Source organism: Dendrobates tinctorius, unplaced genomic scaffold (genome assembly GCF_039654945.1).
Source record: "Dendrobates tinctorius isolate UK_male_01 unplaced genomic scaffold, ASM3965494v1 ptg000155l, whole genome shotgun sequence".
Taxonomy (NCBI): Eukaryota; Metazoa; Chordata; class Amphibia; order Anura; family Dendrobatidae; genus Dendrobates; species Dendrobates tinctorius.
The window spans coordinates 12768862-12790778 of NW_027361822.1; the positions used below are offsets into that span (position 1 = coordinate 12768862).

A 21917-nucleotide genomic window follows, 5' to 3' on the forward strand; every position below is an offset into this window, starting at 1 on the left:
CTGCTCCGCTGCTTACCCATAAGGGGTAGCCATTGCCATCTTGTGCGGCCTCCCTTCCAGTTCTGACGATTTCCCTCCTCATCCCCCACGAAAGCCGACTGGGCATGCTGTACCAAGAGTCCTGGCAGGCGACGCGTAGAGCACAGTCATCTTTTTCTCGGCGCACCCTCTGACTTCATTCGGGCAGGCCCATACCCAGCATGCCTTGCATCTGTGACGTCAGCAGGACTTTCCACTTCTGGATATCGCCCCGGCCGCTCTACCACACTGAGACCAGCGGAGAGCAGGCATGAGGAGAGCAGCAAGGGGAGATCGATGCGGCAGACTGAGCCAGAACAGCGCCGACTTTGCCGCCCGCATAAACACCAAGCCCCCAGGGATCTGTGGACAGCGCCACAGGTACGCAGCCTGTTCTTCCAACGATGTGACAGGCCTGGGGCAAATCGTTTTCTCTTCACCCACAACAGGTTACCGACGATTTCAGCATCCCACCAAGGACAGGAACCTAAATGAAGCAGGGGAAAGGTACCACCCTTTTATTTCAGTAGGTTCCTGTCCTAGCTGGGCAGATCCCTCACTCAGGTGTGCGCTTATCGGTGAAGGGAAAAAAGTGGTACCGTTTGCGCTGTTCCAAGGCGCTGGCAGCTGAAGGCAGCTCATCATTGTCTCCTGTGATGGCTGCTGTATTCAGCAGCAGCAGTTTAACTCCTGTGTAAAATAAAGAATAAAATAAAAAGAGACGGGATGGACTCCTGTGCATTTTTCAAAACCAGCAGAGGAAAAACCCATGGCTTGGGACTGATTTAAAAAATCTGGGACAAGGGACAATATCCCATGAGGGTCCCAGGATATTAATAACAGCTCACAGCCGTTTGCTTAGCATTTACTGGTAAAATTTGCAGGGGATCCCAGAAAAAAAAAAATGACACAAGTGCCTTCTATAAAATCAAACCAGCAAAGGCTAAAACAGACAGCTGTGGGTTGATATTAAGGTTACCAGCATCAGCCCTCAGCCGCCCCAGAAATGACAAATCCATAAGATGCCCCAAATCTGTCGCTTAGCCTTGCTCTTCCCACTTGCCCTGTGATGGTGGCAAGTTGGATACTAGAGTTGGGGATGCTGTTACCTTTCTATTGTCATCAGATGATCAGATGTCATCAAGCCCAGGGATTATTGATTGAGAGGTGTCTATAAGACGCCCCATTACTAACCACATAGTAAGTTTGGAAATAAACACACAGCATGAATCAAATCTTTATTTGAAATAAAAAAATCAACACGTTTACTTAAAAATTAAAAACAAAGTTATACTCCGCGTATGCCCATTTCATTGAAGCCCTTGCCCTCCTTAAAAAAAACCCCGGAAAATAATAACCATAATACTTAACTTACGCCTAACCCATTGAAGTCCTTGTCTTGTAAAACACAAAAATAAAAATAAAAAACCATATCCCTCACCTGTCCAAGGTGAAGATAAGTCATACTGTCTCACGCCGTAATCCACGTCTGAAATATCTTGTCTACAACCTGATTGGTGGCATGATGCGATTGTCCAGTCTGACAACCAAGAGACAATGAGGTGCTGTGAGCGCAGCTTCAGTGACGAGTGGTGACATCAAAAAGGTTACCACAGGTCACTGAAAAAGTGTTCCCAGGCTCACTTCACTGTGAGCAAGGATGATTGACGGCAGTGACCTCAATGAGATCACCGTGAGAATTTTCATATTGAGGTCTCCGCGGTTCATTGGGCCACTCTCAGTGAACTGCGCTGGTTGTTTATTATCATCATCATCATTTTTTAACAGGGGACAAGGGCTTCAATGGATAAGTTGTAAGGGTGAGCAAGACTTTATTTTGAAATAAATGTGTAAAACAGGGCGTTTTGTTTTATTTCAAATAAAAGGATTTTATTCTTGAAGTGTGGTTATTTCAATACTTACTATTGGGTTAGTAATGTGGCATCTTATAGACGCTTCTCCATTACTAGCCCCTGGGCTTGATGTCACCTGACAACCTCAACCCCATTTGCCACAGGGCAAGTGGGAAGAGCGAGGCTAAGGGCCAAATTTGGAAATTTCTGGGGGGACTGAAAGCTGATGTTTGTGGCCTGGGAGGGAAGGGGGCAAAATCTCAGGCCCCTTCCCAGGCTATTGATATCAACCCACAGCTGTCAGTTTAACTTTTCCTTGTTTGAATTTATAGGGGGACTCTACATCACATTTTTTCTGGGGTCCCGTAAATTCTCCAAGAAACACTAAGCAAACAGCAGAGAGCTGCTATTAATAGCCTGGGAACCTTTGAGATATTGCACCTTTTCACAAATTATTATCATCAGCTCCCAGCCGTGGGCTTTCCCTCAGCTGGTTGTGAAAATTGCGTGGGAGCCCAAGCCATTTTTAAAAAAAATGTAATTCTTTATTTTACACAGGAGGGACACCGATGCTGCTGAATACAATTCCCATCACTGTCGCCAGGTCACACTGATCTCAGGGAGACCAAGCGACAATGACGAGAGCTGCTTTCAGCAGACGGCACCTGGGATCAGTGCAAACCATACTGCTTTTCCTAGTTGCCGGAACATGTCACATGAATTGCATATGGATGTGAAACACAGAGAGCAAACGGACACATGGATCTCACACAGACCATCTCTCTCACCAGTACTGTTTTTTCCTGTACAGGAATCACCAGGACGTTTGAAGGAGGCCTAAAACTGAATCTATCAAAAAGTGAACTCCTTATGTTTCCTCCCACCAATAACCTACCTATGCCCGATATTACCATTTACAAGTGCGTGGTTCTATTATAACTCCCCAAAAACATGCCTGCTGCCTTGGGGGGTTTGGGGGAGTCATAATCGATTCAAATTTTACATTCAGTGCTGCAGAATGTGTAGGCACTGTAGAAATAATATTTCCTTTTATCTGTGGATGATGTACTGTTATTGGGAATCTGGATGATGCTATGGAGAGATCTGAGTTTTAAACTGATATTGTCATGTGTGTGGCTGATAAAGAATATATGCAAAAAAAAAAAAAAAAAAGAGGATGGTCTGCTGAAAACAGATTGCTGTATCTCTTATCCACAGGATCAGTGAGAACCTATAGATTATGGGGGTTCGAATGCTGAGACCACACTGACTGGCTCCTTTATTCTCATTAGAATAGGTCAACAGTGCACATGTTCGAGTACTGTTCCATTCATTCCCTATGGGGCTACTGAGCACTGCACAAGGCTTTTTCATGCAGCCCCGTAGAGAATGAATGGAGCAGCGGTTGGGTATCCAGAAATGCTGTAAGGTGCACCAAAGTTTAGACCTACATTCTGGGGCATACAAGGTGTGTTTTATCGTAAAAGAAATATAGTAATCATCCTCTGCTTTTAGTGCTTACTACTCACCTGTGCTGTTATCTGTAGGAATCGCCTCTTTACACCACTCATCACCCCTAATATAGGTCTCTGTAGTATTAATATGGTTCAGATTTTTATCCTGAAACAAATATTCTAAAAGTCACATCTATGATCAGCTCTAATCCTGCCATCTCCACCATTCTCATTAAACAAGCAAAAAACATATACCGTATTTTTTGGACAACAAGGGAGGGGACAAAAGAGAAAAAAAAAATTAGAAGATGGGGTTACGTCTTAAAGTCCGAATTTAAGGTATCTTACCTGGGGTCCGGCGGCAGTGGAGAGGGGGATCACAGGAGGCATGGTCCCTTTCTCAGGAAGCCGGCGGTGGCAGAAGTGGAGCAATACTGCAGGCCCTGGGTGGGAGGACAGGGTATCCCAGTGGTGCAATGCTGCAGCCCCAGGTCAGCAACGAGACAGGGCAGAGTGCACTGTGTGGAGCAGAGTCCCTTCCAGACTGTGGGCTTCAGGAAAATAGCCGCCGGAGGCCGCGCGTGAGCAGGTTGAGATTTCGGTAGGGCCAAGATCCCAATCTGTGTACAAACTGCCTCCAGTGGCCCACGGATTTAGGAAAATTGTCACCAGGAAACCAATGATGCACTCCGCTCTGCTCACCGTACCCGCAGCATCGCCACACTTCTGCAGCTGCCGGCTTACTAAGGAAGGGACCTTGCTCCATCACTGCCACCACTTCCCGGAAACTCTGCGTTTGGACTATAAAACACACCAGCCATTCTTCTCCAAAAATTTTTGGGAAAAAAATTGCGTTTCATTGTCCGAAAAATAAGGTAATACTGGTGGATAAAACAAAACTGAGCACAAGACATTCACAGCCGTCTACACATCATAGGGGAGATCTCATGACACCTTCTCTCCATCTACCTGATGATCCTGAGGAACATTGGGATCTTCTTGTTTACAGTCCTGTGGAAGAAGAGGACAGGGACATCTCTCTGGTGTTGTCCTCTTACTGGATAGAACTAGAGAAAAGACAGCCAGTGACTGAGAAGAATGTATGATTTCTCCGCATTTAGTGGTCACTACTCACCTGGGTAGTCATCTGTAATAATCTCCTCTTTACACCACTCATCACCCCTCACATATGTCTCTGTAGTATTAATATGAGTCAGATCTTTACCCTGAAAGAAATATTGTAAAAAGTCATGGACAGATGGAGAAGTCACATCTATGATCAGCTCTAATCCTGCCATCACAAGTATGAAACATATAATACTGGTGGATAAAACAAGACTGAGCACAAGAACTTCACAGCTGTGTCCACATTATAGAGATTTCACGACACCTTCTCTCCATCTACCTGATGATCCTGAAGAACATTGGGATCTTCTTGTTTACAGTCCTGTGGAAGAAGTGGACTGGGACATCTCTCTGGTGTTGTCTTCTTACTGGACAGAACTGGAGGAAACACAGAGGGACTGAATTCAATCTTTACATAGAGAACACTACTGGCAGAGTGTACAGTCATGGCCAAAAGTTTAGAGAATGACACAAATATTATATTTTCACATGATCTGCTGCCCTCTGGTTTTTATGTGTTTGTCAGATTTTTTTATCACATACAGAAATAAAATTGCAATCATATTATGAGTAGCAAAAGGTTATATTGACAGTTAGAATGAGTTAATGCAGCAAGTCAATATTTGCAGTGTTGACCCTTCTTCAGGACCTCAGCAATTCTCCCTGGCATGCTCTCAATCAACTTCTGGATCAAATCCTGACTGATAGCAGTCCATTCTTGTAAAATCAATGCTTTTATTTGGTAGTTGCTAAGGGGAAGCACGCAGTGTGGGGTACAGCACGCAAGCATCCCATAAGCAAAGCATCACAGAAGATAAGCATCCAGCAAAACGGTAGTTATACATGGCATGGAATTAACATTCATCTTCTCTCTTCACACAGGTAATCAACTGAGCCACCCTGCATGTATTTACTTCATTCACTGCCAGCAAGCAGCCTGAATGATACAACTTCCCACCTCTGCTGCCTCTATTCTCTGCTGTAATATATACAAATGGTACAACTCCATACTTCTGCTGCTTTACCATTTTGCTGCATATTTAAATGTGCTTGCTAAAGCTTTGGTATAATTCATTTGTTGCACTGTATGTAATACTTACTGCTTTAGATCTGTGACTGGGGCCTTCCTAGATCTTATCAGGTGGAAGGTGCTATAGCATTTTGCCACATCTTGGTCTAGTGCCTTTGATCATCTAACCATCCCCTGGTGTGCTGGCCCCAGCTGCCAAATTATACCCAACATGCTCCCACAATCCCTCTCTCCTGACCCTGTAGTGTGGCCTATATATGTAGTAGTTGCTAAGGGGAAGCACGCAGTGTGGGGTACAGCACGCAAGCATCCCATAAGCAAAGCATCACAGAAGATAAGCATCCTGCAAAACGGCAGTTATACATGGCAGTTTGTCAGGGCAGGAGCCAGGTAACCCACACCTTGCCTTCCCCTTTAACCATGTGCTTTATTTTTATCCTCCTGTGTTCCCTTGCCATCCACATTCATCACCCTATCCCCCCTCCATCACGACTCATACACATCAGCCCCTCTATACTTCCCTCTCCCATGTACAGCTCCCACACACTCCTCACCTTCCTGAGAAACCTCAGCCCATCTTGCCCAAACACATCGCAGAAAAAAACTACTTACAATTCCAACAACTTTTGGCTCTTTATCTTCCTTCTCCTACTGATTTCAGGGGACATCTCCCCCAACCCTGGTCCACCATCCCCCAACCTCAACCCCTACCCTACCTCATATCGAAACCACAATAATCTGATTAACATTACTTGCACTCCCTCATCTACATCTTTTAATTGTGCCCTCTGGAATCCACGGTCTGCTTGTAACAAGCTTCCTTTCCTACACAACTACTTTCTGAACAACTCTCTTAATCTGTTGGCCCTCACTGAAACCTGGATTCAGGATTCTGACACTGTCTCTCCTGCTGCCATTTCCTACGGTGGCTTACAATTCTCTCACTCCCCGAGACCCACAAACAGACCTGGTGGTGGAGTTGGCATACTCCTGTCCCCACAATGCACTTTCCAGGTCATCCCCCCAGTCCCATCACTCTTATTCCCTTCTTTTGAGGTCCACACCATCAGGCTCTTCCGTCCCCTCTCCCTCAGGGTAGCGGTCATATACCGGCCCCCAGGCTCACCCACCCACTTCCTTGACCACTTTTCAGCCTGGCTTTCACACTTCATGTCCTCAGAACTACCAACCCTCATCCTGGGAGACTTCAACATCCCCATTAACAGCCCTAATTCCACATCTGCATCCCAGCTTCTATCACTAACCACCTCTCTAGGCCTCTCACAGCTTTCAACCTCTGAGACACATAAGGACGGTAACACCCTTGATCTGGTCTTCTGCCGGCTCTGTTCAATCTCCCACCTAAACAACTCACCGCTTCCACTCTCTGACCACAACATTCTCTCCTTCACGCTCACAAATCCTCGCCCACCCCAGCTCATTCCTACCTACCACACAGTCAGAAATCTACAAGCTATTAACCCTCAGACACTTTCAGATTCCCTACATTCATCTCTGTCCCCAATCTCCTCTCTTTCCTGTCCTAATCTGGCTGTTCATCACTACAATGACACTCTTAGAAGCACACTTGACCAAGTAGCTCCCCTCACCCTCAGAACCTCCAAACACAGAGTAAAACAGCCCTGGCTCACATCGCAAACTCAACTTCTCCAGCGATGCTCCAGGAGTGCTGAACGCCTATGGAGAAAAACCCGCACACCAGAAGACTTCATCCACTTCAAATTTATGTTAAGAACCTATAACGCTGCCCTTCACCTTGCCAAACAGACCTACTCCACCACCCTGATCTCCTCACTAGCCAACAACCCCAAGAAACTTTTTGACACTTTTCACTCCCTCCTCAGGCCAAAAGCACAAGCCCCTATCACAGACATTTGTGCTGATGACCTGGCCTCCCACTTTACAGAAAAAATAGATAATATCCGTCAAGAAATCTGCTCCCAACCACCAAGTGCTGTGACTCCCATCCCTTCCTACATCTCCCCTGGCTCACTCTCCACATTTGATCCCATCACAGAAGAAGAAGTCTCCAGACTCCTCTCTTCTTCTCGTCCGACTACATGCACTACCGACCCCATTCCCTCACATCTCCTCCAGTCTCTCTCTCCAGTCGTCACAACCCACCTAACTACAATCTTTAATCTCTCCCTCTCCTCGGGCATTTTCCCATCCTCCTTCAAACACGCCATCGTTACTCCATTACTAAAGAAACCTGCTCTCAGCCCATCCTGCACAAACAACTACAGACCAGTCTCCAATCTCCCCTTCATCTCTAAACTTTTGGAACGCCTAGTTTACTCCCGCCTTACCCGTTACCTCTCCATTCACTCCCTTCTAGACCCTTCACAGTCCGGCTTCCGCCCCCTACATTCGACTGAAACTGCACTCAAAGTGACCAATGACCTTCTGACAGCAAAACGTAACGGTGACCACTCTCTGCTCATTCTTCTTGACCTATCTGCAGCTTTCGATACTGTTGACCACCATCTCCTACTCTCTAGGCTCCAGTCACTAGGCATTAAGGACACTGCACTCTCCTGGTTCTCTTCCTATCTCTCTGACCGCTCCTTCAGTGTTTTGTTCTCTGGCTCCACGTCATCTCCTCTTCCTCTTGCTGTCGGGGTACCTCAGGGCTCAGTCCTTGGCCCCCTTCTTTTCTCTCTCTACACAGCCCCAATTGGACAGACCATCAGCAGATTTGGCTTTCAGTACCATCTTTATGCTGATGACACACAACTATACACGTCTTCCCCCGACCTTACCCCCGCTGTACTACAGAACGCCAGTGACTGTCTGTCCGCAGTCTCCAATATCATGTCCGCTCTCTATCTGAAACTCAAACTCTCCAAAACTGAACTTCTTCTGCTCCCACCGTCTACTAACCTCCCTAAATCTGACATTTCCCTCTCCGTGGGTGGTACCACAATAACACCCCGGCAGCAGGTGCGCTGTCTGGGTGTTATGTTTGACACCAATCTCTCCTTTACATCCCATATACAATCCCTTGCCCGCTCTTGCCGCTTACACCTAAAGAACATCTCTAGAATCCGCCCTTTTCTCACTATGGAAACAACAAAAACCCTCACTGTTGCATTGATCCACTCTCGCCTGGATTACTGCAACGCTCTATTAATTGGCCTCCCCGTCACTCGACTATCCCCTCTCCAGTCCATACTCAATGCAGCGGCCAGGATCGTCCATCTGGGTAATCGGTACTCGGACGCGTCCGCTCTTCGCCAGTCCTTACATTGGCTGCCCATTCATTATAGGATCCAATTCAAAGTACTTGTTCTCACCCACAAAGCTCTCCACAGTGCGGCACCCCCTTACATCTCTTCTCTCATTTCTGTCTATCGGCCTAGCCGATCGCTGCGCTCTGCAAACGACTTTCGACTAACCTCTGCACTAATCCGTACCTCCCACTCCCGACTCAAAGACTTCTCCCGTGCTGCTCCTATCCTCTGGAATGCTCTACCCCAAGAAATCAGGACTATCCACAATTTGCATAGTTTTAGGCGCTCCCTCAAAACACACCTGTTCAGAGCGGCCTATCACATTCACTAATCAAAGTCATTCTCTGTGTAAGTGTGCGTGTGTAGCCCATTCACTATCTCCATCCATCCTTCACTCACGCAAGATGGCTGGACCTTCATTGTAAATACACCATTGTAAATACACACCTGTCTCCCTCACCTCATTGTAGATGGTAAGCTCTCACGAGCAGGGTCATCTTATTTCGTCTTATTTTGCTTTAATTATTGTATTGTTAGCGTTGTTACTTATGACTTGTGTTTTGAAACTGTTAAACTGTAAAGCGCTGCGGAATATGTTGGCGCTATATAAATAAAGATTATTATTATATTATTATTTGTCTGAATTTGAAGGTTTTTGTTTGTCCACCCGTCTCTTGATGATTGACCACAAGTTCTCAATGGGATTAAGATCTGGGGAGTTTCCAGGCCATGGTCCCGAAATCTCTATGTTTTGTTCCCTGAGCCATTTAGTTATCACCTTTGCTTTATGGCAAGGTGCTCCATCATGTTGAAAAAGGCATTGTTGATCGCCAAACTGCTCTTGTACGGTTGGGAGAAGTTGCTCTTGGAGGACATTCTGGTACCATTCTTTATTCATGGCTGTGTTTTTAGGCAAGACTGAGAGAGAGCCCATTCCCTTGGCTGAGAAGCAACCCCACACATGAATGGTTTCAGGATGCTTGACAGTTGGCATGAGACAAGACTGGTGGTAGAGCTCACCTGGTCTTCTCCGAATAAGCCGTTTTCCAGATGTCCCAAACAATCGAAAAGAGGATTCATCAGAGAAAATGACTTTACCCCAGTCCTCAGCAGTCCACTCCCTGTACCTCTTGCAGAATATCAGTCTGTCCATGATGTTTTTTCTGGAGAGAAGTGGCTTCTTTGCTGCCCTCCTTGAGACCAGGCCTTGCTCCAAGAGTCTCCACCTCACAGTGCGTGCAGATGCACTCACACCTGCCTGCTGCCATTCCTGAGCAAGCTCTGCACTGCTGGTAGCCCGATCCCGCAGCTGAAACACTTTTAAGAGACGGTCCTGGTGCTTGCTGGTCTTTCTTGGGCGCCCTGGAGCCTTTTTGGCAACAAGGGAACCTCTCTCCTTGAAGTTCTTGATGATGCGATAGATTGTTGACTGAGGTGCAATCTTTCTAGCTGTGATACTCTTCCCTGTTAGGCCATTTTTGTGCAGTGCAATGATGACTGCACGTGTTTCTTTAGAGATAACGATGGTTAACAGAAGAGAAACAATGATGCCAAGCACCAGCCTCCTTTTAAAGTGTCCAGTGGTGTCATTCTTACTTAATCATGACAGATTGATCTCCAGCCCTGTCCTCATCAACACCCACACCTGTGTTAATGGAGCAATCACTGAAACGATGTTAGCTGGTCCTTTTAAGGCAGGGCTGCAATGATGTTGAAATGTGTTTTGGGGGATAAAGTTAATTTTCTAGGCAAATATTGACTTTGCAAGTAATTGCTGTTAAGCTGATCACTCTTTATAACATTCTGGCGTATATGCAAATAGCCATTAGAAAAAATAAAGCAGTAGACTTTGTAAAAATTAATATTTGTGTCATTCTCTAAACTTTTGGCCATGACTGTATTTAGTCCTGGCATGGGGGAATCTGTGGATGACACACTCGCATGAGGGAATCTGTGGATGGCGCACCATTCTTTCACACAGTCTGTGCACTCCATCCATATCAGCAAACTCTCTCCTCTCCTATGTACAGCTCTCACATTCTTTTCATTGTCATAAACCGCTTAGATCCATTCACATCCACCATACAACACAAGATACGCTTAACCATAGCCAACAGTAAATTCTCCAATCCACCTAATATCATGCATTCTTCTTCCTCACACACTGCATTTAGCTCATTTTCTGTCTTTGAACCAGTCATGGAAGAAGTAAACATGCTCCTTGCATCTTCTTGCCCTACTGTCTGTAGTAGTGACCCTGTTGCCTCACTTCTTCAGTCCCTTTCACTGGCTATCACCACTCATTTAACTAAAATATTTAATCTCTCTCTATTATCTTTCCCTCTTTATTTAAACACGCAAGCATACATCCATTACAAATAAAAAAATAAAAAATGCAAAACACGTCCCTCGACCAGAATTGTATTGGTATCTAATCTGCACTTCACCTATAAACTCCTGAAACACATTGTCCACTCCCATCTGGTCTGCTGTCTCTCAGGTACAGTAGAGGCCCATAACGATGTCCCAGCGATCTCACCAATGATCCGACATGGATGGGATCGCTGGGACATCGTTAGACAGCCCCTCCAGCGATCAGGACCAGCGAGCAAGCTGGTATCTAAGGTAAACCGGGTTTCTAAGAGCCGCGCGGCTCTTGGATACCCGCTGTTTACCTTAGATACCAGCGTTCAGCATCCCTGATCGTTGGCCTCCCGCTGCCACACGCAGCGATGCGTGCTGGCCAGCGGGAGACCAGCGATCAAAAAATGGCCCAGGATGATCCTGCACGATCAGCGATACCAGGCGGGGGGGGCGGTCGCTGATGCGTCACAAAGTCAGCGATCTCGCTGTGTGTGACGGAGCCTTAAGTCTCTTCTTGTCCCTTTACAATCTGGTTTCCGCTCTTTACACTCTACTGAAACTGCCCTCACAAAAGTCTCTAATAATCTAACAGCTAAATTAAAGATTCCTCAAGGTTCGGTCCTAGGCCCCCTTCTCTTCTCCTTATATGCTGCTCTAATTGGACAAACTATCAGTACATTTGATTTTCAGTACCATCTCTATGCTGATGTCAATTATACACATCGTCTCCTGACATCACCTCTGAATTACTGCAAAATACTACTGATTGTTTCAGATAGAGGGAGGACGTAATGTTAGAGATGGCGGAAAGACAATCTGTCAAAAGAGGGAACTCCTTATGTTTCCTCCATCCACTTACCTACCTATTGCCATTTCCGTGTGCGATTCCCTTACTCCCCAGCAACATACCCGCTGTCTTGGACTCATACTATATTCAGATTTTTTCCATTCACCCCCTACATCCGATCACTGGCTCGCTCTTGTCACCTACACCTCAAAAACATCTCTAGAATTCGACCTTTTCTTACCTTTGACATTGCAAAAACTCTTACTGTTTCTCTTATTCATTCTTGTCTGGACTATTGCAACTCTCTACTTATATTCAGTCTCCCTCATACCAAACTCTCCCCTCTCCAATCTATGCTGAATGCACCAGCATGGATCATATTCCTTTCAAACTGCTACACCGATGCCTCCACACACTGAGTCAGTTACTGCACTGGCTGACCATCCGCTACAGAGATGAATACAAACTTATCACTCTCACCCACAAAGCAGTCAACATTTCAGCGTCACTCAACATCTTCTCCCTAGTCTTTATCTACCACCCTAGCCTTGCCCTCAGTTCCAATAATGACCCAAGACTAACATCCTCAATAATCTGAACCGATCATTTATGTCTCCAGGACTTCTTGTATGCTGCGCCAATTCTTTGGAATGCACTACCCAGGACAATTTGATTAATTCCCAATATCCACAGTTTTAAGCAAAATACATTTCTTTACACTGGCCTATCGCCTCACCACACTTATCTAACTATCCCGGTTTTTACTATACATAATTTTCTTCAATATCAGGACCCTCGTAGCATCTGTTCACACACCGTCCATGCACTTAATAGCCTTTGTGTCTGTACTGTACACATTCTGGATTGTGACTGGACCATGCAGCATTATGTAAATACCCTATTATATTGATAGCCGGAAAATACAACACAAGCTCGCTCCTCTTGGCATTTGTTGATTTGTGTGTTATTCTGTAATGTCTTTATTGTCTGTGCATTATATATATATATTACATATACACACACGGAATATATGCATGAAACAAAAAAAAAAAAAAAAAAAAAAAAAAAAAAAAAAAAGGGGCTATCCAGTGAAAACATGCTACTATACCTCTTCTTATCCACAGTATTTGTGAGAACCTACAGATGTGAGGGTTCAGCTGCTGAGAACCACACTGACCGGCACCTTTATTCTCATTAGAATAGGTCAGCAGTGTGGATGCTCGACTACTGTTCCATTCATTCTCCATGAGGCTGCTGAGCACTGCACAAGGCTTTTTCATGCAGCACCATACACAATAAATGGAGCAGCGGTCAGGTATCCAGGAATACTGTGCTTATAATGGTACCTTTATACTATAAGGCGCACTGACGTTTTAGACCTATTTTCTGGGGCATATGAAGTGTGTCTTATCGCACGACAAAAATAGCAACCATTGTCTGCATTTAGTGGTTACTACTCACCTGGATGGTTATCTGGAGGAATCTCCTCTTTATATTGATCATCACCCCTCACATATGTGTCTGTATTATTAAGATGGGTCAGATCTTTATCCTGAAACAAATATTCTAAAAGTCACATCTATGATCAGCTCTAATCCTGCCATCTCTACCTTTCTCATTACAAAAGTATAAAACATATAATGTATATACTTGAGTATAAGCCGACCCGAGTATAAGCCGATACCCCTAATTTTGCCCCCAAACACTGGGAAAACTTATTGACTCAAGTATAAGCCGAGGGTGGTGCTGCGCAAGGGTTAATGGTGGTCCAAAAAGATGCTCCGTAGATAAATACCCCCCATAAAATGCTGCACAAGGGTTAATGGTGGTCCAAAAAGATGCTCCATGCTCACCTTTCGTCACTGGGGGACAGGTGCAGGTGTCGCCGCTTGCTCAGGCCCCCAGCACTGGCGATATTCACCTGTCCACGTTCCATCGCAGGGCGCCGCTCTGTCTCCTGGGTCTCTGCAATGACGTTCAGCAGAGGGCACGCACTGACTACGTCATCACGCCCTCTAACCTGAACGTTTCAGTTACAGGACACGGATGACAGAGCGGCGTGTGGCGGAGGAACGGGGACAGGTGAATATTGCACTGCTCCCCATCCTCCCCAGTCATACACACCCCCTCCTGGCGCGGTCTCTGCAGCCCCTGCTCCTTCCATGGTCTCGGCGCCCCTGTTCTTCCTGCGTTCAGCGGTACGCGGCATCACTGATTAAAGTCATGAATATGAGCATATTCATGACTTTAATTAGTGGTACCACGTGACCGCTGAACGCAGGAAGAACAGGGGCGCCGAGACCATGGAAGAAGCAGGGGCTGCAGAGACCGTGCCAGGAGGGGGCGAGTATGATCTGACACTCCCGCTCCCCTGCCGACTCCCGGTATATGACTCGAGTATAAGCCTAGAGGGAGACTTTCAGCCCCGAAAAATGGGTTGAAAATCTCGGCTTATACTCGAGTATATATGGTAATAGTGGTGGATAAAACAAGACAGCCCAAGACCTTCACAGCCATCTACATATCATAGCGAAGATCTCATGACACCTTCTCTCCATCTACCTGATGATCCTGAGGAACATCGGGATTTTCTTGTTTACAGTCCTGTTGAAGAAGAGGACATCTCTCTGGTGTTGTCCGCTTACTGGATGGAACTGGAGGAAACAGATACTGGGACTGAATTAATTCTTTACATACAGATAATTATAGGCCGTGTGTTTAGTCCTGTCTATTACCTGGTGATGTGAGGGGCTGGGGAACCTCCATCATGATATCCTTGTACAGATCTTTGTGTTTTTCTAAATACTCCCACTCCTCCATTGAGAAATAGACGGAAACATCCTGACACCGTATAGGAACCTGACACACACAATGATACATCACACCCCTCCTTCCCTTCATAGCGATACTGTATAATGTCCCAGCAGTGTCACCTCTCCAGTCAGCAGCTCAATCATCTTGTAGATGAGTTCTATGATCTTCAGGTCATTGATGTCTTCATGTATCAGGGGGTGCGGTGGAGGCCCAGTGATTGGGCTCAGGGTTCTTCCCCATCCCTCAGACACATGGGTCTGACAGCGCGCACTAGAGGTCTTCACTACTGTGTATTCCTGGTTATGGAGAGACACATTAATAAATCTCCCTACAGACATTTCCAGAGTCCTCACCTGTCCAGTTCTGTCCATCTGTTATTCCCATAGATAAGAATGATGTAATGTGACGTCATCAGAATCTCTCACCTCTCCAGTAAGCCGGAAGAGGATCTCTAAGGTGAGGTGTAATATAGTCTCCGCTATCTTGTCCCTGTCCCTATCCATCCTTGACAGGTCAGTCGGGAAAATTCTCTTATATAGAAGATCTTTACTGAAAGAATCAGATATTGTGGAGACCTGAATGGGAAGAAGATGAGCCAATGTAAGATCATAAAGAATCCCATGTAATAATACAATTTCAGGAGATAATAAGGGGAAATATATGAAGTGATATAACATATATATATATATATATTTTATAATCTCTCTTTGTATGGACAGGGACAAAAGCTTAATTTCTTACAAAGGCAGTTTCTTTCTTGCCTCTTGTATAACATGCCGCTCTCTGCTGTGCTCCACTTCAGGTTTTACAAGTGGCCCTGTGTGCTTTCATGACATCTTCTGCCTAAGCCTATTTAAGGACTGCTAAGACACACACCTTGGTATTAAAGCAAACCTGTCAGCAGAGTTTTGCTCAGTAAACTACAGACATTGTCATATTGCCGCTGTTATACGGGTTTAAACGATATCTGGGGTGAAGAAATCTGGCTTGTGTAATCAGTGTTAGAAGTTTTCAGTTAATGAGATGCTCATGCTCCGGGGCAGGACTGTAGGCAGAGTCTTATCTTCCTTATCTAAGCCAGAGAAAGCAAAGAAAGACCTGACCACAGACCGCCACAAAGCACACATGTTTGTCTTCATAGAGACAGACTGTTTCTCCTTTGGGGCGGCCTGTGTGCAGGTCTCTTTTTAGTTTCTCTAGCTTACAGCAGGAAGATAAGACTCTGCCTACAGTCCCACCCCAGAGCACGAGCATCTCATTAACTGGAAACTTCCAACACTGATTACACAAGCCAGATTTCTTCACCCCATTCCTGCTGCCGCCGGTTTCTTGCAGCTGCGACCCTGCTCCTGCCTCCTGTGACCCTGCTTGGATTTGAAATTGGTGTTAAAAAGAAGTCTACGCAACTCCATATTTGGGCCTCCTTCTTTAATCAGTCCAAAATTTTTATCCCTCAAGACAGCATTCCTGGAACCCATTACATCCACAGGAAGTATTGAAAACATGCAGGCCCTCTCTATCATAGAACCAAAGCTCATGATCTGGGAGGACAGGATTACCCTAAAACTATATCCTTCCTTTCTTACACAAGTAGTAAGAAAATTGTGTAGGGCAGCACAGTGGCTCAGTGGCTAGCATTGCAGCTTTGCAGTGATGGGGTCAAATCCCACTAAAAACAACATCTGCAACGAGTTTGTATGTTCTCCAGTTCCTCCCACACTCCAAAGACATACGGATAGGGAATATAGAGTCTGAGCCCCAATGGGGACAGTGCTGATAATGTCTGTAAAGCGCTCTGAAATTAATAGTACTATATAAGTGAGTAAAAAATAAATATTGATCAAGAAATTTTACTTTCATCCTTCTGCTAAAATCCAAATAATCATTGATGTTAGAAGAGAAGTCCTTCAATACACGGACATTAAAGCCTTGGCGCCTAGATACCAACCTTCTCGGTCAATTTGGTGACAGAACAGGACTAAAGGTACTGTCACACTTAGCGATGTACCAGCGATCCCGACCAGCGATATGACGCGCTCAGGATCGCTGGTACATCGCTAAGTGGTCACTAGTGAGCTGCCACACAGGCAGATCTCACCAGCGACATCGCTGGGGACGGGGGTCGCTACTTACCTGTCACACCAGGCGATCCTGCGTCCTCCCGCCCGGCTCCACGCGTCGCTCGTCCTCACAGCAGGAAGCGCCGCAGGAAGCTGACGACGAGAAACAGTACTAAACGTTCTCGCGCGATCAGCGATAACCGGCGGGGGAGCGGGTCGTAGGTAAGTATCATACATAGCGATATCGCTAGCAATATCGCTATAACGTCACTAGTTATAGCGATATTGCTAGCGATATCTCTTAGTGTGACATGCCCTTAAGACTTCAGAGGCTTCTCTAGTCAAACGGATACAATTTGCCGTTTACCAGCGCTACATCATTTTTAAGGAGCACATTTTATGAGATGGTTTGCCTCTTCGTTGAGAGAAAAAAAAGCAGAAGATTCCATTGACCAAATTTGTAGATCTGCAACTTGCCCGAGCCTAAACACCTTTTTCAAACACTACAGAATGGATCTGATGTCAGATCATCAAGACTGGAGAACTTTGTCCTCTAAAGGCAATCAGCGGTCAGTCCCTAAATGGAATCGCTTGTTATTGTTCCGATGTGCTGCCAGGAGGGACGTCCTGAAAAGGGGGAATTCGTCCTACCGGGAACTGTGTTTTCACGAATCCATCCGAACTAGTTCCTCACTAGTGTTGAGCCAATGCGCTCACATAAGGTGTTACCCGAGGACGCTCGGGCGCGAACAGGTCTTCGGCGTGCTCGAATACTCTGTTGGAGTCGCCGCAGCTGCATGTTTCGCGGCTGTTCGACAGCAACTCGTAGGCAATCCCTGCTTGGGTTGCGGCTGTCGAACAGCCACGGCGACGCCAATTTGGGCACACCGAAGACCCTCTGTTAGCGCCTGGAAACACAATTACTGCTAGGTCTAAGGGGGCTTTCACATTGCGTTCAGGCACCTGTTCAGTGGCACGTCGGAATCCCTCGCAGTCTACTATGTCTGAGTGTCCACCTCCAGTAGGCACAGATGCCAGAAAATGGGGCACAGCAGAGCACATGTTCACTCTACAGTCTACGGTCCCGTCTGCACATACGTCTGAACCCCGTTTAGCGTAGAGTTCGAATCTGACGTAAGCCCTGAGGGGGGCCACTGAACGCAGTGTGAAAGCCCCCTAATTCCCTATTTTTTTCCAGATGGCACTTAGTAGGTAAACCGCCTGTTTCCTCAGCTGTTCAGAGATTTACCTCAGAGGAAATGTAGCTCACAAAAAGTTGCTCTTGGGAGGAAAAACCATAAGAACACCAAAATAGTCACAGTCCAGGAAGGGTTAATGTCCCCTGCCCCCAGTAATGGGGAATCTCCAGCACCTACCTCCACCTGCAGGGGGCGCTATCTCCGGGAATGGAGGGGTTACTGCCCCCTGTGCAGCCCAGTAATGGGGAATCTCCAGCACCTACCTCCACCTGCAGGGAGCGCTATCTCCGGGAATGGAGGGGTTACTGCCCCCTGTGCAGCCCAGTAATGGGGAATCTCCAGCACCTACCTCCACCTGCAGAGCCGCACTCCACATATATGGCTGCTCTGTGCGCACAGGACCTGGGATGAGGTCATAGGAGGGGAGGAGTCAGGGTCACATGATCAGGGGCCTCAGTGTATGCAGGACTCTGCTGTGCTGGTTGTCATGGTGCTGGATGAGGGGAAGTTTCTGTGTGGGGTCAGGAGGGGTTTACAGGGTGGATGTAGCAGAGCCGTGTGTGTACGAGGTGTACGGAGTGGAGCCGCGTGTGTGCGAGGTGTACGGAGCAGAGCCTGTGTGTACGAGGTGTACGGAGCAGAGCCTGTGTGTACGAGGTGTACGGAGCAGAGCCTGTGTGTACGAGGTGTACGGAGCGGAGCCGTGTGTGTACGAGGTGTACGGAACGGAGCGGAGCCGTGTGTGTACGAGGTGTACGGAGCAGAGCCGTGTGTGTACGAGGTGTACGGAACGGAGCGGAGCCGTGTGTGTACGAGGTGTACGGAGCAGAGCCGTGTGTGTACGAGGTGTACGGAGCGGAGCCGTGTGTGTACGAGGTGTACGGAGCAGAGCCTGTGTGTACGAGGTGTACGGAGCAGAGCCTGTGTGTACGAGGTGTACGGAGCAGAGCCTGTGTGTACGAGGTGTACGGAGCAGAGCCTGTGTGTACGAGGTGTACGGAGCAGAGCCGTGTGTGTACGAGGTGTACGGAACGGAGCGGAGCCGTGTGTGTACGAGGTGTACGGAGCAGAGCCGTGTGTGTACGAGGTGTACGGAGCGGAGCCGTGTGTGTACGAGGTGTACGGAGCAGAGCCGCATGTGTACGAGGTGTACGGAGCGGAGCCGTGTGTATACGAGGTGTACTGAGCAGAGCCGCATGTGTACGAGGTGTACGGAGCGGAGTCGTGTGTGTACGAGGTGTACGGAGCAGAGCCGTGTGTGTACGAGGTGTACGGAGCCGTGTGTGTACGAGGTGTATGGAGCGGAGCCGTGTGTGTACGAGGTGTACGGAGCGGAGCTGTGTGTGTACAAGGTGTACGGAGCGGAGCCGTGTGTGTACAAGGTGTACGGAGCGGAGCCGTGTGTGTACGAGGTGTACGGAGCGGAGCCGTGTGTGTACGAGGTGTACAGAACAGAGCCGCATGTGTACGAGGTGTACGGAGCGGAGTCGTGTGTGTACGAGGTGTACAGAACAGAGCCGCATGTGTACGAGGTGTACGGAGCAGAGCCGTGTGTGCTCGAGGTGTACGGAGCGGAGCCGTGTGTGTACGAGGTGTACGGAACGGAGCGGAGCCGTGTGTGTACGAGGTGTACGGAGCAGAGCCATGTGTGTACGAGGTGTACGGAGCGGAGCCGTGTGTGTACGAGGTGTACGGAGCAGAGCCGCATGTGTACGAGGTGTACGGAGCGGAGTCGTGTGTGTACGAGGTGTACGGAGCAGAGCCGTGTGTGTACGAGGTGTACGGAGCCGTCTGTGTACGAGGTGTATGGAGCGGAGCCGTGTGTGTACGAGGTGTACAGAACAGAGCCGCATGTGTACGAGGTGTACGGAGCGGAGTCGTGTGTGTACGAGGTGTACAGAACAGAGCCGCATGTGTACTAGGTGTACGGAGCAGAGCCGTGTGTGCTCGAGGTGTACGGAGCGGAGCCGTGTGTGCTCGAGGTGTACGGAGCAGAGCCGCGTGTGTACGAGGAGTACGGAGCAAAGCTGCGTGTGTACGGAGCAGAGCCGTGTATGCACAAGGTGTATGGAGCAGAGCAGCATGTGTACGAGGTGTTGAGAGCTGAGCCGTGTGTATGAAGGTTGCGGAGCTGAGTATGCGGAGTTGGGCAGTGTGTATGAAGTGTGCAGATCGGAGTGTGTGGAGCTGAGAAGTGTGTATGAAGGGTACGGATCTGAATGTGCAGAGCTGAGCAGTGTGTATGAAGGGTGTGGAGATAAGCAGTGTGTATAAAGGGTGCGGATCTGAGTGTTCGGAGCTGAGCAGTGTGTATAAAGGGTGCGGATCTGAGTGTTCGGAGCTGAGCAGTGTGTATAAAGGGTGCGGATCTGAGTGTGCGGAGCTGAGCAGTGTGTATAAAGGTTGCGGATCTGAGTGTGCGGAGCTGAGCAGTGTGTATGAAGGGCGCGGATCTGAGTGTTCGGAGCTGAGCAGTGTGTATAAAGGTTGCGGATCTGAGTGTGCGGAGCTGAGCAGTGTGTATGAAGGGCGCGGATCTGAGTGTGCGGAGCTGAGCAGTATTTATGAAGGGTGCGGATCTGAGTGCGGAGCTGAGCAGTATTTATGAATGGTGCGGATCTCAGTCTGTGGAACTGTGTAGTATGTATGAAGGGTGCGAATCTGAGTGTGTGGAGCTCAGCAGTGTGTATGAAGGGTGCGGATGTGAGTGTGTGGAGCTGAACAGTGTATGCAGGGTGCGGATCTGAGAGTGTGGAGCTGAGCAGTGTGTATGAAGGGTACGGATCTGTGTGTACGAAGCTGAACAGTGTGTAAGAAGGGTGCGGATCTGAGTGTGTGGAGCTGAGCAGTGTGTATGAAGGGTGCGGATCTGAGTGTGCGGAGCTGAGCAGTATGTATGAAGTGTGTGGATCTGAGTGTGTGGAGCTGAGCAGTGTGTATGCAGGGTGCGGATCTGAGAGTGCGGAGCTGAGCAGTGTGTATGAAGGGTGCGGATGTGAGTGTGTGGAGCTGAGCAGTGTGTATGCAGGGTGCGGATGTGAGTGTGCGGAGCTGAGCAGTGTGTATGCAATGTGCGGAGCTGAGCAGTGTGTATGAAGGGTGCGGATCTGAGTGCGGATCTGAGCAGTGTGTATGAAGGGTGTGGATCTGAGTGTGTGGAGCTGAGCAGTGTTTATGAAGGGTACGGATCTGAGTGTGTGGAGCTGGGTAGTATGTATGAAGGGTACGGATCTGAGTGTGTGGAGCTGAGTAGTATGTATGAAGGGTGCGGATCTGAGTGTGCGGAGCTGAGCAGTGTGTATGCAATGTGCGGAGCTGAGTGTGCGGAGCTGAGCAGTGTGTATGAAGGGTGCGGATCTGAGTGTGCGGAGCTGAGCAGTATGTATGAAGGGTGTGGATCTGAGTGTGGAGCTGAGCAGTGTTTATGAAGGGTACGGATCTGAGTGTGTGGAGCTGAGTAGTATGTATGAAGGGTACGGATCTGAGTGTGTGGAGCTGAGTAGTATGTATGAAGGGTGCGGATCTGAGTGTGGAGCTGAGCAATGTGTATGAAGGGTGCAGATGTGAGTGTGTGGAGCTGAGCAGTGTGTATGCAGGGTGCGGATCTGAGAGTGCGGAGCTGAGCAGTGTGTATGAAGGGTGCGGATCTGAGTGTGCGGAGCTGAGCAGTGTGTATGAAGGGTGTGGATCTGAGTGTGCGGAGCTGAGCAGTATGTATGAAGGGTGCGGATCTGAGTGTGTGTAGCTGAGCAGTGTGTATGCAGGGTGCGGAGCTGAGCTGTGTGTATGAAGGGTGCGGATCTGAGTGTGTTAAGCAGAGTCGTGTGTTTGACTGTCAGCCAAACCTGTCATTGTTGATGGATTCAGCCGATGTTAGTCTAAGGCTGGAATCACACTTGCGTGTGTAATGCGAGAAACTCGAACGAGTCTCTCGCATCAACACCCGGCGCTGCTGCCGA

General features: G+C 47.8%; 1 protein-coding gene across 1 annotated transcript in view; it reads right to left on the reverse strand.

Annotated features, from left to right (window-relative positions):
* LOC141051175 (uncharacterized) overlaps positions 1-21917 on the reverse strand; it is a 223470-nt gene that overhangs the window by 131429 nt on the left and 70124 nt on the right. The window contains 10 exon segments of the mRNA XM_073548040.1: positions 3401-3491; positions 4295-4392; positions 4461-4551; positions 4731-4828; positions 13347-13437; positions 14448-14539; positions 14621-14744; positions 14819-14995; positions 15125-15274; positions 18308-18376. Of these exon segments, the coding sequence (XP_073404141.1) occupies positions 3401-3491; positions 4295-4392; positions 4461-4551; positions 4731-4828; positions 13347-13437; positions 14448-14539; positions 14621-14744; positions 14819-14995; positions 15125-15274; positions 18308-18376 (1081 nt within the window).